The sequence below is a fragment of the Eretmochelys imbricata genome, chromosome 7 (assembly GCF_965152235.1).
Source record: "Eretmochelys imbricata isolate rEreImb1 chromosome 7, rEreImb1.hap1, whole genome shotgun sequence".
In the NCBI taxonomy this organism is placed as follows: Eukaryota; Metazoa; Chordata; order Testudines; family Cheloniidae; genus Eretmochelys; species Eretmochelys imbricata.
This window is the reverse complement of record NC_135578.1, coordinates 75,708,143-75,735,921: the sequence shown is the minus strand read 5'-3', so window position 1 is coordinate 75,735,921 and position 27,779 is coordinate 75,708,143. Positions and strand designations below refer to the sequence as shown.

General features: G+C 38.6%; 1 protein-coding gene across 1 annotated transcript in view; it reads right to left on the bottom strand.

The window, feature by feature from the left end:
- Positions 1 to 27,779, bottom strand: part of BICC1 (BicC family RNA binding protein 1) — a 228,813-nt gene that overhangs the window by 77,915 nt on the left and 123,119 nt on the right. Inside the window, exon 3 of the mRNA XM_077822492.1 lies at positions 25,576 to 25,645. Within this exon, the coding sequence (XP_077678618.1) occupies positions 25,576 to 25,645 (70 nt within the window). The remainder of the gene's footprint in view (positions 1 to 25,575; positions 25,646 to 27,779) is intronic.

Genomic DNA, 27,779 nt, shown 5'->3' with positions numbered 1-27,779 from the left:
AAGTGTAGTGCTTCGAAAATGTATGTGCTGAAACCTATGTAGTGGGTGTTTGTGACACAGTTTTAGTGGGATCTCGGAGCACCTTGTTGATATGTAACACCACCCTGGAGAATGATGCTGACTGGAGGATATCCAACAGCTTGTGCTGTGAATCCCTGACCTCTCTGAGTGGAATTTGTAGAGTATAAGCTACCCTTTCTTTATGAGATCTTAAAATTGCCAAAAATCATCAGCAATCGAAGGTGATGGAGACATAACTGCTTCATCTAGAGATGAGGATGAAATGGGTGTTTGGGGGTGGCATCTTCATCTTCCCTGGCTTCCTGATCCTCAAACGTCTCCTCTTGTGGGGAGAGTGGGGTAGGAGAGGGAGGTAAGGAGCTGATTGGGGAGGAAAGGACTGAATAACCCTAGTCTCCCTTTGAGACAGTACCAGTAGCCTGGAGTATTGCTGTCAGTAAGCAGCCCAAGAATCCCAGTGTAGTCATTGTGGGGGCCCATATGGAAATGGGTTTGGCATGCAAGGTTGCTTCCACCACCCTTGATGATGGTCGTGATCTTCCCTGTGACTGTCAAAGAATGAGTTCCTCACAGGATATGTTGGGGAACCCTGGACTGGAATAGAAGAGACTGACTGGAAGTCCCCTTCATCCTCCTCAACATCATTCAATGGAGAAGCCCCCACAGAAAAAGATGGAGAGTCCTGAAGTATCAGAGGACAGCAGCAGCCTGGGACAGGTTTCAGTACCAAAAGACGCTTGATATCCATGAGGAGTGGGGATTCCAGCTCATCTGTTATGGACAGGTCCCTCATGCAGCTAAACTCTGGTGGTACTGAGTAGGGACCATCGCTACCAATGCAGTAACTGAAGCTGACAGTACCATCAATGGCAGGCATACTGACACAGGCGTCAATGTAATCTAGCACCCTTGCTTGCTTGGTACTGAGGGTGCTGAACGGGTAGGTGCCAATAGCGGGACCAAGCCGGACAGCACTAAACCAGGGTGCTTACGCTTGCCATCCTTATCCCTGGTAGAGAGTACCAAAGCTCTGTTGGAGCCATGTCTCTCCCGTGAGCTCTGGAACTTTCCAGCTCTGCTGGTACCGGAGGAGGAGTCCTTCAACTCAAACAGTACCAAGCCAAGAGGTCAAGGCTTTAGAGACCAAAGATCTTGCGGGGATGTGGACTTTTTCAGAGCAGGCTCCTTCAGATGCGAGTCCATACTCCTCTTTTTTGGGAGCCCTCTCAGAAGCCTCCAACAACCTCCTCTTCTTAGGGGAAGCCTGTGACAAGGTGTAAGGAGCCCTGAACGTGCCCAGTCAGATATATGGCAGGAGGAGGCTCCTGACCTGACTCAGACACTGGTCAAGCAAGCGTTCCACCATTAACAGTCTAAGCTTAATCTCCCTTGTCTTCCAAGCCCTTGACTTGAGGACTAGACAGATGCGTGACTCCCCCAGACAATGGACACACTCAGAGTGGCCATTGCTCACAGGCAGAGTTTCTTGGCAGGAGAGGCAATGTCTGAAGCCTGGCAAGCCAAGCATGCTCTGCCAGGAAGACAAGGCTCCCCAAGGAGAAAAAGAGAAGAAAAAAACCCCTATCCTCTCACTACTAGAGCTTACAATTAACTACACTAACTATAAGAAGAATGCAAAATAGCTGAGGTGGGCACACTAGAGCTCCATGTCAGGCAAAGGCAGAGAGAGGGAACAGAGGGCTATTCATCCGTGCATCTCTATACAGCCTTGGTGTCCGGCCCAAGTTGGCACAGAATGCATGCTTGGGCCAACCGGGAACTCCTATAGGGAAAAAAAAAAATCTCCGATCAAGGGCTCAAGAGGTTCATGCGCACCTGAAGTGAAGCACCCATAGGGTGCTACTCAAAGGAGAAGTTGGGATTACAAAAATTGATATGATACAAGATGTGTTATATTTTTAACACCTCTGGAGATAGTAGCCACTAAAATCAGGTCTTAGTGGAAGTGAAAAGAGGAAATGCATGTTTAATGTTTTTTTTTTTAAATTCTGATTCAAAAGGGCTAGAAAAAGATGGTATAATCACTGAAAATGTTCTGTTTCACAGAGATATGCAGTAGTTTTTTTTCCCTTGGGGATTCATTACATAGCATGCCACAAATTGTGCCTGTTTGTATTTGGCCATTTACCAAACAGGCCAGGATGCTTTCAATATTCAATCCCAGTCATCCTAGGGCAGCTTGGTGCTGCCTACAATCTTCTCTCTCCATTTCATAAAACATATTGTTTGTTTTAATCAGCTCCCCATCCTTCTCCCTCTTACATCTACTACTTATTTTCCATTTATCTCCATACCATGTCTTCCCACATTCTATGCCTGCCTAATTCTATTATTTTTGCTTAGCTTTCCTCATTTCTCAAAAGCAGCATCTACTTTCCATTCACTCTCTCCTCTCTTGCTTTTCCTGTGCTTCACTGCTGAATCACTTTTTCCTCTCTTCTGAAGTCTCTTTCCTCTTACCAGCCTCAGAATTCCCCAGCACCTCTCAATGTGTGTTCCTTTTATTTCACTCCAACAGGTCTCCTCCCATTACCACCTGATCATATGCATATAAGGAATGTATCATCCCGCAGGCCTGATTTTCCCATCAGACACTCCCACTGATTATGCATGGGTTCATTCTGGTTCAGTCAGTTTCCTTCCTGGCAAAAGCATACTACCTCAGCCGTTTGAAAAGCAGTTATGCAGACTGAATGCAGGTTATGTCAGAATTATTAACTACATTTACCACAAAACAATAAATCATCATTTCCTTGCACCCAAAAACCTGCTTGTGATCATGTTTGTGTGTGTTCCTTAGCCCTGTGGATTCGGTTCTCTTTTTTGGCTTGTTTTACAGGAAAAGTTCATCCCACAAGAGAGAGTAAGACTCCAGTGCAGTTCATATCAATTTAGGATGCATTCATCAAAACTTCAGATAATTTTGCTTCCGAAAATCTATTCAGTGTATGGTAATTTACATGGTATTCTCCCCTTTATTTTTATTGCTTTGTTCAGAGGATCATTTGATTAAAATCAGATTTTCCAGATGCAAATCACTGAAGTGTCTATTTGTATTGATACTGGCTTATACGCTGATCTCTTGCCTTTGGTTCAGAGGTAGTGATAATTTCTGGGTTTCTATTCTATAACTAGGCAAAGTTATCATTTTTGTTCTTTACACAGCATCCATTTTGGCTAGGGACTAAAAATTAGAGTATTTTTCAATGAGTAAGACCATGAATTCAGCTTTGTTCTTCTCATAGAACACTGCAGAGTGATTTCCTCAACTTTTTTTGTTGAAGTTACTCACAGTTTAAATATTTTACATTATTTTACATATTTTAATTGTATTCCAATTCCAAACCGTTTGAGTATTTATTACTCTATAATTGAAATAGGATCTGTTTTGATTAGTTGCCACAGATCACAAGTCACATGGTATTGCTTCTGTTCCCTATTAGATGAGTTTAACCCCTATAATCAATAGAAAAATTTGAGGAAATCACTGAGGCTTTGAGTCTCTCTGTGGGAGGTAGATATTTTGACAGTGACAGTAGAAAAGCAGGAGTACAGAATTTTAGAATACTATAGACCTTTTCATTTACGGGCCATGTAGGCCTTGCCCTCATTCCTATAAAGTGCATAAGTTAAATACTGTCTTTTTAGATTCACAAGTAGTAATTGTGTGCACGTGCACTTTGTCTTAGTTGTGAAGAATGTGATGAAATATATATGTCTGGCTTGTTTAACCAAATCGCTACCATAGCTCTAGTAATCTATTGTGGGACCTCTGTTCTCCAGCTGTGTCAAGCAGTGTCCCCTCCAATACAAAATATAACAAGCATATTATATTTACTAACCTAGAAATTTATTATCACTAACTATAGTCAGTAACGAAGCAGATGACCAGGGGTATGACTCAAACAATGGTTTGTTTAAAACTTACTTTCTGTGAACACTCATGCATTTGAGTTTGCATGAAATTACAGTTTTAAAACAAATGTTCACATGAAAAATATGATGAGATTTGTGGCAGAGTTTCTGAACTTCAAAATCCAGATTGAGAGTTCAAACCTAGCCTTACCTTCTTTGATCTGGACATGTGGAAATGTACTCAAATACATTCAGTGTGAAAATGGACAGTGTGAAAACAGGACATTGCCCACATATGGTAATACATAAAACTTAACTGCTGCTTCATAATTTTAGTAGGCCAACTCACTTCATATTAAATTATAAATTGACAAGTATTTCTGTTAAAAAGCATAAAACTAGTGAGATATTTTTATTAATTTTTCTTCAAAAATTACAGCAAATAAAATGAAGTTTGTGACTTATGTTACACTTATGTTACATAAGTTTGTGACTTATGTTCAAGATGTGACCAAGTGTAAAACACAAAATATATTATACCACCTTTTTTTTACAAGCTATGTACTGATTCATTGCAGGGGTCATGTGTCCATAGTGCTTAGTTGAATTAACCTGAAAAATTATTGGCCATGTGAAAAACTAAGCAAAAATTTGTTCTGTAAACGTAAGCATCTCCAACAATAAAGGACCAATAAAGCTCAGATGACAGTAACCACTTAACTTCAAATTTCTAACTCATATATTCACTAAAAAATCAAAATCGATTAAAGTTGATAGTACTGTGATTTAGATTTACACCAAACAAAAATTGTTAACTGTTAAAACAAAAATACAATACCAATGTCTGTTTACCTAGAAGCTGCTGAGTACTCAAACTCTAAATCCAGCAAAGCACTTATTTATTATTTTTATTCTGGTAGTAGCTAAAGGCTACAACTAGGATCAGCAGCCCATTGTGCTGGGCATTGTGCATACAAGACTGGAAACTAGAGATGGCCAGGAAACCTAATTTTAGTTCTGGGAAAATTTCCAGCTTTTTCAGAAATATTTTCATCTCAAATCTGGATAATATACAAACTTGAACATTTTTGTGGAACTGAAATTCCACAATATTTATTTCAGAAACATCAAAACATAGTGTTTCCAAAATGAAAAATGCTCTCTGGGATCCCCGGCAGCCCACCAGGTAAGTCGCAGTAGAGCTGGGACCTTGGAAGCGACACTGAACTTGATATAATTCTTGTCATTTTCACTGCTGCCCATCACTGCACAGCAGTGTGAAACTGACCACACTCTTGTTAACTTGACAATAAAATGGTCAGTTTTACCATTGCTATTCAGAGATGAGCAGCATTGAAACTGACAAGAACTACGTCAAGTTCAGTCCACAGCTACAAGGACCTCCAGTGTCCCTGACTCCATGGCAGGCAGCCAGCGAGCCTGGTAGGCTGCAGGGAGGACACAAGCCCTGGGAATGTTGACTCCCAACCTCCCAGGATCCTGGCTCAGCAGGCTGCTGAGGAGCTGGCCAGTGAGCTGGCAGGAGACCACGAACAAACCATTCATGCAAAACATTTTGATTTTAACAAATCAGAAAATTGACAAAAAAATGTTTTCAGAATTGTTCCAAACAGCACTACAGAAGATGGTCCCATTGCACAATCTAAAAAGACAACCACTATAACAAAGAAAAATACTTAAGCACATGCTTAAATAAGTCCCATTTATATCAATGGAATATAGACTTGCTTCAAGTTAAACAATGTGCTTAAGTGCTTTGCTGGATTAGAAGCAGAGTGCTCACCACCTTGCAGGATCGAGTCCCAAAACAATGCACATCTTATAAAATGAATGTTTCAAAAAGCCATTCTATACCAGCATTTACCACTCAGTGATTGACGTTTTTGGAAAATGGTTGGCTTTTTAAATTTGTTACCTTTTTATCAGTGTGGAAACCCAAGAAATTATAATTGTACCAGTAAAGAAAACCCAACGCTTAAAATTGTAAGTTGAATTTACACACTGAAGAACATGAACAATTATTTTAAGAAACCCACAGAAGTCTGCACCACCTCTTCTAACTGAGTTTTCGGTTTTATGCCTAACTGGCAAGATTTTTTTCTTCATGTGGTATTAGATTCTTTCAAGAGACGCCATAGGCTGTGCCTGTTCTCGTCTATTCGTATACACACAAAAATATTACTGATTTAATAAAAAGTTTAATGTTTACATAATTTTAATGATAATTAAATACAAAATTATCAGACCATAAGACACCTTAAAATCAGAATGAATCCTTTTTTTGGTTTTTGTGAAGGGGGGACCCAAAAGAGAGCTGTAAAGGAATTTTGTTTCATGCATAATCTACAGCAAAACTGACACAGAATACCTACAGCAACAGTTCTGTTGTCATGGGGACCAATAAGGAAAAACCATTTAAATGCCAGGATTTTAAAAAACCCTTGCTGAACTGCTATAAAGTCAGATCTACACTTTATACCTTGGGAACCAAAACTAAACAGCTTTAAAAAATTCTGCTGACAAAAGAACACAGGCCTCAATAAACCAGTAGTCTTGAATTCCCCTTCCATTAGCGAGTTCTGACACCAGGGCATGCCAAGCTAGAGGATTCTGCTGCCTAGCAGGTAGCCATGGAGACTAAGAGACACACGTTAAGTATGCAGTAAAGCAAGAGAGATAAGACCACAACTGTGCAGTTTAGACTGTTTTCACAGCTGCTGACTCCTTGTTTTATTTCACTTATGTTAAAAGTAGTTAACAACATCCTTCCCTTTAGGTATGTTTGGAAATTGTACAACTGGAGCACAAAAATGTCAACATTAATAAATTATGGAATAAGATCTTAGACATATGGAAATCAAAAATCATGGGACATACCAATCTCATATGAAGTGGTCTCATTTTTAACTTTCTGTGATCCAATTTCACATAGCAATTGGAGGAACATGTGGAGTTAGTTTAAAAGTACCCTACAACAGCTGTATGCAGGCTTACATGTAATTAGTTGGTGGGCTCTGTTATAGCAGACAGATGCCTACTGCCCTAAAACAACACTCAAATTAATACTAATTGGAATCCTTAATGGCAGTCTCATTCAAAAGGACTGAATGTGTGTGGAGACTGACAACTTTCAACTTTATCCTATAAAGATGGTCCCTGCAGAAAAGAGAAGATATCTTATTGGGGTGATCTGGAGAAGCTTAAAATGATGTTTGAATTAATCTGTTCAGCAGATAGAGGACTTCCGTCTCTAGCTTTATCAGTTCTCACAACCACTATTTGCTTATAATTTTGAAAAGTTAAATTAGAGTACATAGTGTTACAAAACACAAAAAACTATGTTAAAAGAACACTAGGGGTGCAAAGTCAAGTACTCAGAAGTTAGGAAAATCCAGAATTAAGCCTGTGCAACATTAATTTGGCCTCCTTGTGTATGTATATTGTAATACGCTCTTTAAGTAGATTTTCTCCACAGGACTCTTACCTCATTTAGTGCACAAGAAGGACCTGCCCTGTGGAAGAATCAGAATTATGTAGAAAAGGAGGCTGTGGTCTATAAGACCTCTGTCTCATTTGTTGCAGAAGTGGGAAGTGAATGAGGCAGGGGCAAAACTGCAGGAAGAGAAAGGACGATCTCATGGTTAAGACTGCTAAATGATGTTCTTGAGAATTGGATTCTATCCCTGCCTCTGTCACAGAGTTCTTATATGATGCAAAGTAAGTCGCTGAAAACAAACTTTTCCAGAGATGGTCATTAATTGTGTCCCTAAAATGGGGATGAAGCCACCCCCTACATCAGAGATCTCGATAAATTAATATTTGTGAAAAACAGATATTCTAGTGATGAGTGCCACAGAAAAGCCCAGGAGGAAATTAATAATTCTATTCTTGTACCTGGGTTTGAATAGTGTGCAGTAAATATAACATAGGACAACACATTGAACAATGGGGAAAAATATACCCTACAGGTGCACATTTATTGAGTACCATCCATTTTGTACACAGAATGAGGCGGGGGCTCTCTGGAAAAAATTAAGGGAAGAACTAAGGTCGCACAAGTTGTGACGTGATTGATTATGCCCGGTGACAACTGAATCTTCTGAGATTTTAACTGTTTGGTCTCTCCTGAGCAAGCGTGAACTGTGATTTTTCACTTATACTTCGTCAAAATTTGGATGGATTTTCACAAGAACAGGAAGAGGCACGTCTCTGACATTAAGCCTCTGCTCCAAAGCATGAACTGTAGGGTTGCAACCCTCCAGGATTGGCCTGGAGTCTCCAGGTATTAAAGAGTGTGTCATATGATGAAATCTCCAGGAATACATCCATCCAAAATTCGCAACCCTAAGTCCTAACGCATTTCAAAGAAAGTCTCAAATTTATTTAATTTTTACACAACCAGCAAAATGGATTTTTCCTTAACCTTGTCCTAGAAAAACAGCCAAACCATTGTGACTAAATTTTCCAGAAAGAAATTCAGCCTGAGAAGATGCCCAGCATAGAAAATTTCAGCCCAAATGGTTAACGTTTGGCAAAGTTCTAAGAAACTGAAATTCGGATTTTAAAATGGAATACCTCAGGTTACTATAATTGTAGCCCATGCTTCCAGCCCCACTTATAGTAATCAGTAAAATGATCAACGTGGAGTGTGGAGAGTTTCATGCATAATTCCCTTACCAGAATGAAGAAGTCAAGGCAAGAGTTGACTTGGACCATAGTTTCTTCTTTGGACATGGCAACTTGATTCATAACTCATTGTTTTGTGTCCAAAAAAGTTAGTTAATTGTGCAATATCATAAATACTTAAAAGCACTTTTGAGACTATGTAATGTATAAATATTCTGTTAGACAATTTGCCATCCTGTGGTCTTGCATAGCGACAAAACTGTATTGGAATGCCATGTCTTGCAAAATTTAAGATCATGAAATTATGTGATTTTCCATCCCAAAGAGGGCAGTCACATGTGCATAACAGAATAAATCTATTTTTATTCTTTACAGCCATCTAGAAGAGCTAAAAGGAGTCCAGCCACATCAACCAGAGTGAGCATTACACAAAACCACCAGATTTTGAAAAGCTGAAAAATCTACATAGTGCTAAGACTAGCTTGTGTTCACATCCAGCAAGTCATTCAATTGTTATAGATTAGCTGGGAAAGCACTGAAATCAGAGCTAAAGACATAATATCCAGTTCCTCAATAAGCAACGAGCCCAGACGAAGCAGGGAGCCACAAAGAAGCTAATCTTGGCAGCATTTCTGCACAGGAATCCCCTCTCCCGCATTCGAGGACAGTACACTCGATGTCTAGAGCCCAAAGGGACCAGAATGCACGACAGCAACTACACAAGCTGTCTGACAATGCCCCCTTCATCCTGGTCACACCCCTTGCCCTAGGAGCTGGGTAAACTGGCTCTAAGTCCATCCCAGGGAAAATGCCAGGTAGCTGATTACATATAAACCCAAGACGTGATGAAGATAAATGCAATTATTTATCACATGTTATCATACACTTCTGAATACCTTTTATCACCACCTTATTCCTCTCTGCTAGAACTACGTGTGACAATGCAAACTTTTGAGCAGCTTCAAACACCTTTGAGGTTTTATTTTTGGAAAAAGTATAAACACCTTCCCTCCTGGTTTTCCAAATACGCAATTTTCTTCTACCAAAAAAGTAAATTATTAAGATGCAGGATGATCAATATTCCATCCTGGAGAAGTTTCAGGAATCTGAAATGAAACACTAGTGATAAAAAAAATACAATTAAAACATTTCTAAAACACTTTTTTCGTAAGAAGTGTGTCAAATAAAAACATAATGGGGTCATGTAGCTGAAAGTTTTACTGGTACTGTTGAGTAATGCATGAATAATTCTGCTATCCCAAACTCAAAGAGAAAAAAATTATGCCATATTATTCCTTTGTGTGTTTTGAACACGCTACATTATCTAAAATTTTTAGAAATATTTGCATGTTCTTAAAATTTTCATTGACTAGTTTTGTAACCTTCTATCTGTAAAGCTAGTGTATTAGTTACTTATGACCAACTGTTCTAACCCTATGAAAAGACAAATTAAAAATAAAATTATAAAAGCAAATCACTGTTAAAAATACCTAAAATATGTAATGCAAACATTAACTGCAAAGTACAAAAATGAGGGATGTTCAAGGGCTTAGATACAAGTACTGTGTACCCCCATCATAAAGCAGGGGTGCTGTCCTTTCCTGTGGTATCAAGCTCCTCTTTCCTAGTTTTGACGGATCATGAGATACTGAAGTGGACACCAAACTAGTGCAGGACTGAATATTGCTCACCCTAGCACCAGGTCAATGTAATTTTGGTATCAAATTCCACATTTGGGGAGGAAACATTTTTTGACCTGAGGTTTTTTTTGTTTTTTTTGAAGTTGCAACTTGGGAGGTTAGAATAAGGGTTAGTAAGCAGAGTCCTAGTCAAAGGTGAATTGTAAATGCAGTTTATCACATGGCTATCACCACCACAGCTAAGCAACGATTAAATATTTGTACTGGATACAACAGCTTGTTGGATGTTTCACATAATAGTAACCAAGAATACCTTCCCGTCCCAGAAGAAACTGATCTACGATGTAGAGATGATTCAACAAGACGAGGGAGATTAAAAAATGGGGGACAGAGAAGATAGGAGGAGATTACACAAACAAGCCTCCATACTTATAACCTTAAATTAGTAATTTTAAAAAACTTTGAATTTTAGTCAGTGCATTTCTTGTAAGCTTCACTTATATCACACACACGAACATCTCGTCAACACCGTAGAAATATCATGGACAATATAAAAATCACATACTGTTTTGGCTGGCATACACTGGAATGCTCCAGTCTCAGTTGAATTTAAGATCTGGCTATTTAATCTAAATTTAGTGAGCTATATGTCCCATATTTCCTGATTTTGATTCTACAAGATAAAACACATTCCTTGATAATAAGTGCCTAGTAGCTACCCGTGCTAAAAAGTATACAAACCATATCAGCTTGTAAGGATAAAAGAAACAACTGATTTAACAAGTGACTTCATTTATGCATTTCTTGTCCCATGCTTTTAACCAAAAAGGCTTTTATATTTAAAAAGGGATCAGTAAAACAGTTTTTCAAAAGTTCTCAATAGTCTCTCTTGTTCCATGACCTGCTAAATTAAGTGGAACCAGCACAAATCCTAACTGGCAAACACCACTTAGTTTTCTCTTACACTCAGACTGGACTGTTGATGTTTGTTGTTACTTTAAATCATAAACCTTTTCAAACCCAGTGGTGGACCAAATGATAAGCCTACTATGGATTTAATCGCCACTTATAAATATCCAAAGATAAGAAAAAATTTGGTGTCTAAGGTTTAGAAAACGTATGTTTCAGGGATATTATTCACTGATCAGCTGACAGTCATATGTATAAAAAAATGTTGGTCTTCTATAGGAACTAGATTTAAACTTTGGTAGTTTGATTAGTAGTTCCATTCAGCCTTACCCAAAAATCTACCAGGAAACAGCACTGACGATTAAAACTTCATCATGTATTTGTATAAAAAGAAAAGGAGTACTAGTGGCACCTTAGAGACTAACTAATTTATTTGAGCATTATTATTTGAGTATAATGTTTGCTAACGAAATAGTGCAAAATATTGAATACACTTTTGCAAGGTATTTAAGGCTTCCTAGTATTAAACAGTACCAGAGGGTTTTTTCCCCCACAGTAACTATATTGTCTTTAACTAGAGATTTATATGATGCAACAGCTTACGTGACTGTAAAAGTTGAAACCATGTGGCAAAATATGAAGTGAAAGAAGTTGGAAAAGTAGTCCTATATTCAGTTAACTTCCAGTCCAAAAGGAATGGAAGACATTCTAAAGAGAGTGCCAACATTTTCCAAAGTGTCTATCTACAGATATCTGTGGATCATTTTTGTGGACTGGATGTGGATACAAATTTTGTTTCTAGAGGCCTGCAAATCTGCGGATATCTGCTTTATATCTGAAGATGAGGATATCCTCTGACCATTTTTACGGATTGGATGTGGACACAAATTTTGTAACCATGCAGGGCTCTAGAGATGTGTTCTCTGTAACAGTAACTTGTATGTCTCTCACACACATACTAAAACAAAACAAAAACAAAAACAAAGAGACTAAGATGCAGTTCAGAAATGCTCATATTACCCCCACCTTAACTCAAACATACCTGATGATGTATTGCAACCAGAAAGCACAACAAGCCTTTTAGCTTGCATGGCTATGCAGTCCAGCACTGAATATCACAAGTCTTGCAGTGTTTGATGTTCTTCTTAAAGCTCTAGACCTTTTGCTACATGAATTCAGAAGAATCTCAGCTTTCATTAAAAAAGTTAATTTCTAGACCTCCTGGTTGAAGGTATGAACCCTAAAAGTGCACATCCCAGAAGACAAATAAAAAGCTCAAACATACTGTTTTAAAAATCTCATTAATCCAGTCTCATGATTTTTGAATGCTTGAGGCTGGCAATACTAGACTAATCAAACACTGTTCCAGTACATTTTTTTTTTTTTTTACATAAATTGGCAGTTAGAAAGAATTACAGCACTTCAGCCAAATAAGTCAGTTTGTTATCATTAACAAGTTAATCAATCAAGAGGTAAATCTTGTGTTATGCCACCGTCATATATGTCTGGCTATGTAAACTGAAATGATGTGACAAATATCCTAACTTCATCATTATTGATATTTCCAAGGAAAACAGCAGAGACTTTGCTAGGCAGTTTCCACATGGCTAGAGTGTCTGGAATGTTTCCATATAGGCTCCTTCCTTGGTGACAATAAATTGAAATTCTAGTATTCTTGCTCTACAATATCATCATCTAATCTTCACAGGCAGACAAAATGTCTGCCTAGCATTTATAAGTCAAGCAAACTATGGATGCCCAAATTTGCATAAAAGACCTCGTACAGAAGTAAATTGCATTCTCTATTATTGCTGGATGGACATCTTTCTGTACTGTGCAAGATGGCTGTTTTCATCTACTTCTTGCTAGGAGGTTGTGGCCTTTTCTTTTTGCTACAGTTAATGCTTTTATTACTTCAAGATTAAACACCATTCAGTTGAGGCTGCACCTGAAGTCTTTTAAAAACTAAACCACTGACAACATATATGTTAAGCAGAGTATCTAGCCTGGTGTGGAGAAAGTAAATAAGGAACTGTTATTTACTCCTTCTCATAACACATAGGACTAGAGGTCACCAAATGAAATTAATAGGCAGCAGGTTTAAAACAAACAAAAGGAAGTATTTCTTCACAAAATGCAGAGTCGACCTGTGGAACTCTTTGCCAGAGGATATTGTGAAGGCCAAGACCTTAACAGGGTTTAAAAAAGAACTAAAAAATGTTCATGGAGGATAGGTCCATCAATGGCTATTAGACAGGATGGGAAGGGATGTAAAACCATGCTCTGAGGTATCCCTAGCTTCTGTTTGCCAGAAGCTGGGAATGGGGACAGGGGATAGATCACTTGATGATTACCTGTTCTGTTCGTTCCCTCGGAAGCACCTGGCATTGGCCACTTTTGGAAGACAGGATACTGGTCTAGATTGGCCATTGGTCTGACCCGGTACGGCCGTTCTTATGTTCTAAACATATTCAACCAGCGTACAGTGATCTGTACTGGCTGGCTGTGGCTGAGTGGAGTTTCAGATGTTAGTATTGACCTACAAATTCCTAAATTGCCTGGGACCTTCAGAAACTGCATCTCCCCACTGCCACAATTCCACAGATGAAATCCATGGAGGCACCTGATCAGGACCCCCACTTGGTATAAGAGAGAGGGGGCTGCCTATAGAAGGTTTTCAGTTCTCTCACTTGGATTTCTTTTTTTAAATATACTTGACAACCCTATAAATGATGATGGGAGCGTCCATATCCTATACTGAATTAATTGTTGCACATCTCATGTCTTGCTCCAGAGATCAAGTGTATCACATTTGTGATGTGCTAAACTTCACTGATCCAGAGAACCGCATTCTTTGGAATCTCTCATCAAACTGGTTCCTGCATGGAAGTGTAATTAGCAAATTTCTAACATGGTAACCATGTTATCACTCGTGCTCATGCTATTGAGAAATCAATGTAAATAAAAAATTCCATTTACAGAATTGCTATCAAATAATTAAGTGTTTCTGCAACTTCTGTCATGGTTTCTCAGGCAAGTTTTCAACACCTCTGCCCTCTGCTAAGCCACATACAGTTCATGTGAAACAAACAGAACACTACAGAGGTATACAGTCTAACAGGGGGCCTATCCCAGTACCCCTTCACTGGTATCTTTGCAGCCCTCCCCAGACTCGGTCTCTAGAGAGTCCCACAACCCCTTCTGGGTTAGCCTTCAAATAGTTCCTCGACTCTGATATGGGGCTGGGTTCCCAGGGCTTCCTCCGTAGAGACTCTTCACCCTTTCTGGCCCCAGCTCTCCAGCTGGGCCAGTTAACAGTTCCGTTCCCCTTCCAGGGGTTGTCATGAATATAAAGGGAAGGGTAAACACCTTTAAAATCCCTCCTGGCCAGAGGAAAAATCCTTTCACCTGTAAAGGGTTAAGAAGCTGGGATAACCTTGCTGGCACCTGACCAATGAGGAGCCAAGATACTTTCAAAAGTTGGGAGGAGGGAGAAAAACAAAGGGTCTGGATCTGTCTGTGTGATGCTTTTACCGGGGACAGAACAGGAATGGAGTCTTAGAACATAGTAAGTAATCTAGCTAGATATGCGTTAGATGATGATTTCTTTAAATGGCTGAGAAATTAAGTTGTGCTGAATAGAATGAATATTCCTGTCTGTGTGTCTTTTTGTAACTTAAGGTTTTGCCTAGAGGGATTCTCTACTTTTGAATCTAATTACCCTGTAAGGTATTTACCAGCCTGATTTTACAGAGGTGATTCTTTTTACTGTTTCTTCTATTAAAATGTTTCTTTTCAAGAACTGAATGCTTTTTTCATTGTTCTAAGATCTAAGGGTTTGGGTCTGTGGTCACCTATGCAAATTGGTGAAGATTTTTACCAAACCTTCCCCAGGAGTGGGGTGCAAGGGTTGGGAGGATTTTGGGGGGAAAGACGTTTCCAAACAATGTTTTCCCAATAAACCCAGATAAACGTTTGGTGGTGGCAGTGGAAGTCCAAGGGCAAAGAGTAAAATAGTTTGTACCTTGGGGAAGTTTTAACCTAAGCTGGTAAAAAGTAAGCTTGGGGGGTTTTCATGCAGGTACCCACATCTGTAGCCTAGAGTTCAGGGTGGGGAAGGAACCTTGACAGGGGTGTATCCCAGTTCAACATTCAGACTACTTCCCGAAGGGCCCACCTTGATTATCACTACAAAAAGCCCTCCCCCCCGCTCTCCTGCTGGTAATAGCTCACCTTAAGTGATCACTCTGGTTACAGTGTGTATGGTAACACCCATTGTTTCGTGTTCTCTATGTATATAAATCTCCTCACTGTATTTTCCACTGAATGCATCCGATGAAGTGAGCTGTAGCTCACAAAAGCTTATGCTCAAATAAATTTGTTAGTCTCTAAGGTGCCACAAGTACTCCTTTTCTTTTTGCGAATACAGACTAACACGGCTGCTACTCTGAAACCTATAAATGCATTGCATATTGTATGTTCTGTACAATGCACGAAGAAGTGATCTGCAAGTAATCAGTGTTAAATTTAGCTATAAATAGACCATGCTAACTCCTTTTCACCCCCTTTTGAAAAAAATAGTAAACTTTTAATCTTAGAACAGCATAAAAATTGGAAAGTTGTTTTACAAATATTTTCACCCAGTTTCCAATTACATAGTACAACTGAGTCTTTAATTGGAAAATAATCTTCAATTTTAGTATATTTTCTTGTATCTTTTTTCTACTATTATACTCTTCAAACCACCACCACGTTGGGGCTCCCAGCTGTAAAATGATAATGCCCTCACATGACTGAAATGCAGTTCAGTCCCCTACACAAAGGAGGATCAGATCATGTTTAATTGCCAGGGAACTATTGTGTTGTAACTGGGTTTCCCCAACAGATGAGAATCTCCAGGGATGTGAAACAGAAAATTATTGGGGAGAGGAGGAGAGGAACAGCAAACTGAGGCAATTTGCCTTCTCTTTAAAGCAATAAATAGCCTAGTGATCTGATCAAGGCAGGTATGGAACTTTTAAAATTAACCACGGAGTACTGAGGTACCTTCTTTTTAAATAAAAGTTTTCCCAATGACCACAGAAAAAAGTTATTTTCTCTGTGATTTGTATTTATCAGAATCATTCTTATTATAAACAGTAAATCTCATTGATACCAAGAGATTTGCAGTGTTACAAACTGGACACAGATGTTTGTATAATGTTAGGGTCCCAGACTACTTAAATATTCCCTAGAGACATTTCTCATTGTGGCAAAATTTTCCTACACATCTGTTGCCACCTCACAGTCCTGTTTATCTAATTTTTTAAAAATAGAACTATCGCCAGACACCTTTTGTTGTGAACCTATTAGGTCTCAGCAGAGTTTGGCTGGTCCGTACTTTGAAAGGGGAACCAAGGAACACGCAGCAGAAAGTAGAGTTGGTGAATCAGTTGTTGGCTCTTTTCCGAGTCAGTTCTGAGGGAAGTTGAGATTCACTCCAGTTACTCACTAAAAAAACCCTATATTGCATAATGAGAAGGGATGCATTTTTTTCTTTTAAGAAATGATGTAATTTGTTAGTGGAACACGTAAGTTAAGAGGTGTTTGCACATGTGACATTTAAAAACTGGCCAAGCTATCATGCTAAACTGCTGTTATGGAAGCCAGGCTTTTATATATGAAACTTCATTACAAACAGAATATCAAAAATATTAAAAATCACCAGTTTTGATGTAATTGAAAATTCCTTGTTGTTTACAGTCTCTCTTTTTACATACAGTGATTGAAAAAATGATTAAGTACTTATTAGGAAAAAATACCTAGGAGAACTTTTCTGAACTACATTAAATTAGAGTTCAGCTATATTTGAAAATTATATCACAACAGCAGATGGTCAATTCACTCATATGCATTCAGATGTTTGCATATGTATAAAAAATCTCTTTGGAATAACTCAGATGAGAAGTTCTCGTTCAATATTTGAATTTAAGGGTTACAGAATTCAAACAAACCCTATTCCCTACATTCATTCTAAATTCTAACTTATCAAGTTTCATGCAAATCAGACTTTAATTTTACAGTGTATTGCTTCTTCTATGATGAAAGAACTTTCCTGCATTTTAATATGAATTTTTCCTTGAAAAGCCAAGGGCCTGCTCACCTGACTTTTTGGGGACATCAGGGCATAAATGATGTTGAATTAATCTGTTCTGTGCATAAGCAAGAAGAAGAAATGTCTATGCTTGCTATTGTCAGGGCAATAACCAATCGAATCCTGTTCTGTACAGCTAATAATGGCAGTAGTATTTTTCTTAACTTGGCTAGAGTTGCTACTATACCTCTTAACAGATCAAAATCAAGTCAGCAACAAAAATGGCCATACTATATTTGGTCTGGGTCTTCCCTATGTGACCTTTAATCAATATAACCACAGAATGAAATCATCAGGCTAGTCAGCTGTCTAAGAGCTCTCTCTACAGTATCTAAGATTTAGGCCCTGAATGAAGAAAAAAAATCATCTACTAAAACTCAAACAACTGCAGGGATAGGAATGCCAGCATTGTTAACCCACAGTGATTCATTTCCCTCACTTATACCATCAGTGCAATTGTATTTTAGGTCCTCTCTCTTCCTCCTCATGTACTCCTCCAATACTTTACTTCATCAGACATACTACTTCTTGTGAGTGCTTCTTTCCTGACATCTCCTCTGCCTATGCACTAGGGCAATGGGTCTCAACCAGAGCCGAGCAGGTTTCAGGTGCTAGTCTAACACCAGGCATGCCTAGAATAACTACGTAGGGAAGAAAACTGAAGCCCCACTGTGCAGGACTGCAGCCCAAGCCCCTGAGCACGACCATCCAGGGCTGATGTCGAACCCTGGAGCAAATTAGCTTTGTGGGGCCCCCTGTGGTGTGGGGGCCCAGGCAATTGCCCTGCTTGCTACCCCTTAATGCTGGCCCTGACTTTTATATGCAGAAAAACAGTTATGGCCCAGCTGGGCCATGGAGTTTTTATAGCCTGTTCAGTGGGCCTCAGAAAGAAAAAGGTTGAGAACCGCTGCACTAGGGTATACAAGTTTGCAGAAACCTTCTAATAGTCTTAGGGTAGAAATCCACGTTATATTTACTATATCCCTCCACAAATAACTACCCAAGGCCTGCCCCTTTCTTCACAGAAACATGGCAGCAGCAGTTCTTTACGTACATTGGATTTAGGGTCATATGAGTCTTCCTTAATTCTTTTCCTCTTCGGAAAAGAGAACAACACTGGTGGTGGTGAGAAGAGAGGGCATTTTTGTTTTACTTCACTTTCTTTTTACATGAATTTTTCATTAACTGCTGGATTGACAACTGTGCCCGGGTTAACAAGTTAGTTGTTTATCCATTAAACATACACAGCTCAAGCTGTAATAGTGCAAGCTTTCCTGAACTACACTTGTGCTTGGAGGGAAGTTCAATCACAAGATGTATTTAGTACTTTGGCTCCCTGCTTAGAATGCTAATGGAAGTGGTGGAGTTTGGGACTCACTTCTAGAGAGTGAAGTCTTCAGTAGAGAAAATAAGTGGGGGAATAGGCAGAAATGAGAACAGGTAGGGGAAATAAGACACAGAAAGAGGACCAGAAACATTTGTCAAGATTTTTTAAAAAAAAATAAATGGCAGCATAAAAGGTTTGGAAAAATGGGGAAGATATCAAATTAAAGGATGAAGGGGAATGAAACAGGAGGCGGTGAGAAGGCAGATACAGACTGAGAAAAGAAGCCATGGCAAGCTAAACAGAAGAAAGATGAGTGTGTGTATAATCTGAAGCTAAAGAAAAACTAGAGACTGAGATCTGTAGAAAAAGTGGAGGTGTTAGGCACATGCAACTCTTGCAATCGCAGGGGGCCCTGAGGCAGCAAGGGCCCCCTTGAAAGCCAGATCCAGCCTGCCAAGCATCAGCTGCTCCATCCTGCTCAACACTGAAAACAACATCCTCCACACAGCATGACCTCACACATCGCGTATGGGAGATGCCAGTGGTAGGAGCTACCAGGGAACAACCACCACCACTGTGTGAAAGAAAAGTGTAGGGGGGCAAGGGGGAAATGGTAAGAAAATATTCACCAAATAAGGGAGAAAAAAAAAGACTAGGAGTAACATTTTCAAACCCACTTCAGTGATTCAGGAGCCTAAGGGTTCATCTATATGGATAGTTACTGAGTGGCAAGCCAGGTTTGAATTTATACCACACCAGCCTGCCACACAGCAACATACCCCATGAATACTGCTACAGCATGCTAAAAATCCTAGTGTGCAGCTTGATGTACTACGCTTTCAAATAGTTGTGAGCTAAAGCTGAACTCTGGGAATTTCAGTACACTGCAGCAGTGTCCACACAGGACGTTACCGCATGGCGAGTTGGTGCACTGTAAATTCATACCCATACCATGCAGACAATACCTAAGTCTCATTTTCAAAAGTGATTTGGGCACTTAGAATCCCAAGTGAGACTGAAAGTCTTGGAACTTAGGCTCCAAAGTGCCTCAGCCACTTTTGAAAATAGGATATGGGTGCTTTTGAAAAATCTTATCCTAGAATTAAATATAAATCAACAACTCATATCACTCTTCACAATTACATTCACAAAGCATTCTTAAGGATGTATAAAATTACTTTTTCATTATTTTGAAGTTATGGAAGTGTGCTCTTAATTACGAATCTCATAATGCGGAGAAGAACTTTACACAATTTCAAATTCTCTTGCAAATTTGGCAGCACGGATGAAACAGTAGTGTGCTTGAATTACAAGAATCCAACTAAAATCACAATTTGCCTACTTAATGGATTTTGAACAAAGGAATTTAAATGACCATAAAAAAGTGGAAACACTCAAAAAGTCTATTTTCTGCTGCTGACACACAGCAGAAAACATTAACATTAATAACATTAATGGAAGTTTGTGTGCACATCAGTAAGAGTGCCAGTTCCAACCATTCAAAATCATGGTGATATCCTCTGGCAAAAATCATGGTATTAGATTAATAATTGTGGCATATAATTAAATAATCTTTTGGGGCCATTATGGGAAGTTCTTGCCTCAACTTGGGAGTGACTTCAACTTTGAAAGTTTATGTTCACACGATGTAAACACAAAAATGGAGGCTGGTCTCCCTATTGGATAGAAGGTTTAGAAATCCACTTTCCTCTCTTAAGTAACCACTAGGGTAGGGGAGCACGGTTAGAAGGCTGAACTGAAAGTAGGGTCTTTGGTGATCAGCAAGAGCTCTGGGCAGTGGGATGAGCTGGGGCAGGGCAAGAATGGAGAGAGGGAGCTGGCAGTAATATGGTCAGTGGGAGAGAGTAACTGATGAGCTGGCATAGCAGTTAGGGGAGTGAGGAGTACTCAGATCCCTCCCTGCACCCTGACTCTCCCCATACTCCCCCACTTTCTCTCATCACTTTTTCCCACTGGCTCACTGTTACCTGCCCCTTGACTCCTTAGTAAGAGGCATCTTCCTCCACCCTCATTTCTCCCTGCTGATTGACTAGTCTCACCAGGTCAGAGCTTTAGATGCCCAAGCCCTACTGCATGTACTCTTCTTCAAGGCTCTTGCAAAAGTCACACTCAGAAAAGAAGCTTTGGTGTTTCTGTGTCACAAAGGACCACAAAGCTGGGGTGAAATTGCCAGTCTTGAAAAAGTCATGAGACTTGGAATGATCAAATTGTCCCATAAGTGCTTAGACTTTAAAAAAAAAAACAAAAAAAACCCACAACCCACCAATCACATTACTGTTTCTTTATAAGTGCAGGATTTGTTCAGATACAAATAAAGTCACAAAAGAATTAGGGGAATGAAAAAGTAAAGAGAAGCATTAAGAGCGTGGGTGAAATCCCATATTATGTATATAAATTAAGTTATTACCACTCAGGATTTAGAGTCCCAACCTGAGTGGCACTGCTGAATCCAAGAATGGACTTCTTTAAAAAAAAAAAAAAAAAAAAAAAAAAAAAGGGCACTTCTACAGAATACCACCGCATTAACGAAGGCAGGGAAAGCAGTAATACCTTCACAGATCTTTAATCACGCAATTAATAAAAACCTGAAACTTGTGAAATACCTGCTTCAAGAAAAGTAACTTGGTCTTAAGTACAAGAGCACATTTTTAGCTTCCTTGACTTAGACAAAACAATGTTCAAGAATACATCAGATTCTACCTCTATCATTCACTATCCCCAAAAATGTGCAAATAGAACACATGAATATACAAGAAAAAATTCTGCCCATTATATCCCCTAGTAGTGAGGGACTATGCAGCATCCTATCATTACGAATGTCTGTCACTCATTTCTCATTCTCTCTCAAAAACTTACAAATAACTACTTTTACGTGACAAAATCTGAACACATGGTTTCCCTCAAAACTTATTTTAATGTTTGGAAAATTTATATTTGTTTGGAAAACAAACACATGCATTTCAAAATGTTTTATCCTCAGCTCCTCTTCATAACAACACACACTAAAGCATCTGTTACTTGTTAGAGCAGGAAATTCCTCTGTTTTGATCTTTATAGAACAGTTGAGAGTCAGTAATTAACTTGTGAATTCTGGCTTTTGTGAAGTCATACAGGATATTTTAACAAAATTGCTAAAAACAGGATCTTCAGTAGTTCCTTACATTCTAAACAGATGGAAGGTCCAAAAGTAAAATATTCTGTGAATCAACTATTTAGGGGGGTGTATATCAAGTTTGCTGTCATGTATTATTAAATTACCATCCTTAGTAATAATCATCTCATATGTAGCACTTTCTGACCATGGATCGCAAAGCTTTATCATCATTTCACAGCCTAAGAAGAAAGAGGTGAAGTGACTTACCCTTTTTCAGATCACTTAACCTTTGTGCATTGGTTTATCCCACATCACAATTTTCCTGCAGTACCAGAAAATATAACTGGGTCTCCTGACTCCTACTGCCATGCCCTATCTACTGAATCACGATGCATCCTATTATGTACACTTTGCATGACAAGTTTTAATGCTCATGTCTAATATATTAACAAGACAATATACAACCAGTCATTCCTGGAATAGCATTAATAACTGCTGATCATAAAAGCCAGATGATACAACATTAGTGAAAAAATACTGTCGTAAACCATAAATTGTTTTCATGCTAGATTGAAAAGCACACAATATATGAACATTCAATAAGGAATTAGGATGTTTTCCTGATTATAGGGGTATTTTTTTTTAGATCACTAACAAAAGGCCACAAAATACATCCACCAAGTACTAGCCTACCAAAATTTCAGGCCATCTTTACTAGTAAAAGTTACTAATTTGGTGATGGTGAAACATCGTCCTAGGATTTAGAGCATAAGATGCCCTGAACCACATTTATCTCCATTCAAAGTACTAAAAGTTTTCTGCCCGTCAGTCGGTGGATCAACAATTCTTTTCTATACTTCTGTTCCTCCCCAACAAAGTGACTGCTAATTAGGTACTCATTTCCCAGTCAAGAAGATGGGCTACAGTCAAGTCTCAGAACATTGAGTCCGTTCACAGACAGTTGGCTGGTTACACTGTGCTGACTCTCCTTCTCTGTTGCAGCTGCTAAATTTTATGAAATGAAGTCAAGATACATCAAACACTTTGCCAGTATTATTTTCCGCATAAACAATTGCTGTGGCTGCAAATGGACAGTTTATTCAAATGTAAATGGGATGGGAAACAGTGTGGACTATTAAAATGTGGGCCATCCTATCTAAAATTTAGGAACACAAGGGATACGATCTCTCCCTACATATTGTTGTAATGTACTATCTTGTGTGTATGTACACAACCTCCCACGTATACAATGACTGATCAGAGGATACAAGTCTTTAGCCCTGATGCTGCTCACAACCTGTAGCCCAAAACCCACACTAACCATTTTTAATGGTGTATCACATTGCAAAAATGTCTCATTTGCAATCTACCACCACCCTACGTTTCTTCTGGCATTAAGATTTTCCAAGTTTCTCATTCTCATTATGTGTGCATGCTTTGGACTATATTTCCTCAGTTGTATTAGTTTGCATTTTTCCAAGCTAGATTTCATTGTTATTTTCTGCTCATGTTTCTAATCTATATGACCCTTTGTATTTCTCTTCTCTCAATGGCATTCAACCTTACTTCGAATTTAATGTCATAAGCAAACTTCACTAATGTACATTTTATTTCTTCTCCTAGATCATTAATCAAGATGTTCAAGTCACCTACACTTAGCACTGTTCCCCATGTTATTATTTCGTATGGCTATTATCTGTGACTGTTTCCCTGTTCGATTGTGTTATATTACCCTATATGAATGAAGAGAGCTAAATCAAAGCTGTAAAGGGGTTGTTGAGCAGCCATGCAGGAAAGGCGCAATGACACAGATATGACAGCCTCTCAGGTACCCAGCTTCAACGGAGTTAAGATAACTGGACCATCAACTGGTGAGAGAATATACGGTACCTGGCTCCCATCAAGGCAGCAAGGACGTTTTGTTCTTTACTAAGCCTGGGATGAAAAAGAACTCAAAAAGCTCACAGACCTTAGAAAAAGGAGAATTTGGGGTAAGCTGAGAGTTGCTGGCCAGGAGGCGAGAGTGAAAAGGCTGAGAGTCAAACATTCAGAGATTAGGGACAAGGCGGAAGCATCTTAGGATGTTCCTCCCAACTCAGAGATGGAGAATAAGCCTGATATGCCTGAGATGTCTGTGGATGGAGAGGTTACGCTTAGGTAAGGAAGCATGTGTGCTTATTTTAGAATCAACTCCTCAAAGCACTGTGAACCTACCTGTTGAGCAAAATAAATCAGGCTTTGTTTTGAAGAAACTGTTTCCGTCTCACTGCAAATGGTATGCTATTACAGGCTCCTGAAGAGAAACGCTTGCAGGGTCTAACCCGTTACACTTATGGAATTGTCACAGTTGGTAGCCAGGAGACTGTACCCAGGTCCTAGTTTGAAAATGGGTGAATTGCAGAATTCCACCCAGACAGGTAAAGGGCCTGATACATAATACCTGTAGGGCTCCACCCCAAGAAGGGACAGCAGTGCAGTTAGCTTGGTAACCATGACAACCCCAAACACAACCCAGAACTCAATACACTGCTATTGCTCTATCCTTTGTTTATGGCTTTCAGCCAGATTTCCACATAACAGTGTGGCTATCCAAGCAGATATGAATTAATTTTGCATGAAAGACTTCATAAGATATGACCCAATATCAAATATTTTATTAAAATCCAAACAGTATTACACGTACTGTTTTCCCTTTACTTTTTTTTTTTTTTAATTCTGTTATAAGAACTCCCTCTCCCCCTTCTTGTTTACAGCTCAGGCTATAGCAGGATCCAGGTGGAGAACAGGTCTTCATGGAGACTTTGCTTTTTACCACTGATTGTAAGCATTCTTTTCCTACCTATGTGATCCTCACCTGTCTGACTACCACTAAATAAATTTCTCCCTTATGCTTTCTATCTAACTATTCTTTCCTCAAGCAGTATGCATTTCCAAACACATAGATGTGCTTTCTGTCTCCAGGCAGCATATGGGGAAAGGGGAAAAACTCTCTTAGGCTGGGTCTCTCTGGCTTGTAAAAAAATAGAGCCTGCACAATTATGAACAGACCTTTTCGTTCTCTCATGAGTTCTTCCCCTGTTTAAAAGGTTAAGGTAATATGACCATTTTGGTTTATGAAATGAAAGTTTAAGAGTCTACCATGTATCAGAGATTTTAAGAAGTTTGCAAGTGTGAGTGCCTAACTCCATTTTCTGATATCTTCTACTTTGCCACCATCAACTGCTTTTTGTGGTTATTTTATGTTTAACTAATTGTTTGCAACACTGAAAAAGTCCATCTGGATATTCTTATTCTTCCTTTTGACAAATATTTCCTTTACATTTCAAATAGATTTACGGACAATCCATCTTGGCTTTCTCATGTTTATCTTCATCTGTGCACCAGTGTCAACCAAAATACCCTCAGCACTGTGAAAGAGTTTTAATTCAAGTATTGCTTCAATAAGAAATCAGGTGACACACACACTCATCATTCCGACAACAGTTTGATTCCTTGAACTACTGATCTTAAACACAATCAGTATCCAGTTCCATAAAAAAACAGTCACACTGCTTATATTGTATTAATTTGGACTTTACAACTTTGTCTAAATTTGTAGACATAGCCATGATTACATTGACAGCCAGTCAAAAGCTTTGAACACATTTAGAGTTCTAGACTACTTTGTAATTTAAAATAGATTGCTACACAATGTCAGCTAAACTTCTAAAGCTTACAAGACAATTCAAATGAGTAGAGAATCAACACTTACCCAAGAAAAATAAAAAGATTAAACAAAGCTTTAGGGTCTAATATTATAAGAAATCACCTCATCTGTGATTAAATTAAATGCTGTTACTTCAGTGCTGTCTTTCACAAAAAAAATTTCAATCTTTTTAAAATATGAAAGTAAAACAAGCAAATATACCTTTTTTTGACTTTGCGCCAATCTTCAGCTTGGATGGCCAAGCAATCTGTGTGTTTGTTTCTTCCATAATCTATTAAAAGAAGAAAAAAAATAAAGTTAATTTAAAATGCAACTTTCCCCCCATCATTCTGTATGTATCTTCTAGTGTTCCTTTTTTGGTTAGATCATGTTCATCTTTTTTACACATGCCCTAGTAAATACATTTGAAAAGTATAGTTAATTATAAGGGTATTTTGAGGAGGGTTTGTGTGTTTGTGAGGACAGGAGGTGGATGTCTCATGATTCAAGACAGCCTAAAAGGTTGGAAGTAGGAATCAAGGAAGTCACACTTCAGTGGCCTCATCCAGCTGCCATTGGAGTCAAAAGAATGACCCCACTGAATTCAGTGGGAGTTTGATCAGGCCCATAGTGACAATTTCTTGGCTTTAAAATTAAATGAAAAAAATCTATTTTCTTCATTCAAGTATAAAAATATTTTTACATTTGATCAGGCTCATTCTGAATGCTTAAAGACTAAATTACTTCTGCTTGCATTCAGAATATATTGCCTAAGTTTGTTTCACTATTCATTAGTTATTTTAAATTTGAAGAAGAAATTTTATCCCTAGAACAGTTTATAGTCCAAAAAAATCTTTTGCGTATTGGATTTAGTAGCTCATGCATCCTTTTAAAGTGCTAGAGTTCCTATTTTTCTGAAGTCAGCTGATGTGGCATGCAACTTGCCTATAAAATGTTCACACTCTGAACATTAACAGAAAAATACAAGTTATCTTGCAAAAAAATTCCAATTCTTTGGGCCACATCCTCATCTGATGTGACTGCACTCACTTCAAAGGAACAACAGCAATTTACTCCAGTAGAGGATTAGGCTATGTATTGTTCAGTAAGTGATTTGCTATTGTGCTCTCATGTCTTACTATTTAATAATATGTAATATTTCATATGGTTTTAATGGCTTTCTTTTCAATTATACTAATAGCAATATTTTTATAACTCAAACAATGCAACTTTACAGTAAGTGGTTTGAATACTTTTTTATACAAAAAGAATTTTTTAAAGTACTTATTTATTGAGCAAGATGTTTTGAAAAGAAAAAATTCCAATCAGCAATTGGAAAAAAAATGCCAAACAGTACAACTGAATCAATCTTGGCATTGTCCACAATGAATATATATATATAAATTAAATTCCCAAAATAAATAACCAGACCACTGCAAAAAGGAAAACTAATATATTAAGAGAACCAGAAAACATTCCAACATTCATTGGTTCCGAATAGTAGTCACGTCCAGGACAGACACACTAATTTAAGAATTCCTAAGTGTATACTCTAGGCTGCCCAAATCAATAATAGAATTCCTCTACAGTCACAATTTCTAGATTAGCACACCATATGGAAAAAGTGAAGATGTTAGCCAGGACTCACTGTACTACACTTTGTATGTGTTTCAGCAACTATGGGATAATAAAATTCAGCTGGAGGACGACATTTCCAACAGAGTGAAATTCTATCAGGAATATATACATATTTCTGAGCAGACTCCAGTCCAGATGTGAAGAAATCCACTGGTAAAAAATCTGAGTTATAGATCAACCAAAACTCTCACTCACATTGACTTCATGTGTATGCATTTCACTCCACAAAGGAAAGACTGGAGCACATAGCCATTTGAAATTTCAGTTGTTTGAAATCTCACTCATTATTTGAAGTGGTCATCACTTTTGGAACTACCAAAGAACGTACAAGTTTAAAAAAAATGAACTAGCAGACCCTTTAAAAACATAGGCAAGTCTACTCAAGTACAGAAGGGGAAACAATGATACTGTGCTATGCTCTTCCAGTCCCTCCCGATCTAGTGGAAGCCATTCTCTAGACGGATGATAAAATTCGGGATCTGAAGCCGAAGAGAGTCTAGAAAGGCCAACCACATTCTGCCACCTTCTCTTCAAAGGCAAATCAGCACTAACTTATATGAGTTCTGTTCAGTGTCCCTGTCTACCAACGGAGGGCTCTGCAGAGAGCAACCATCATGGGAACCTCTGACAGCACAGCTGCACTGCAGACAATGTTAAAGCCGCTTAACTCGGAGTCAATGTAGAGACAAAAGGCCTCCATACAGACAGTGATGGCCAAGCCCTGTGCTTTTGGGGGGCAAGGAGGAAGGAGAACTTTACTCATCACAACAAAAAAAATCAGAAAAGTT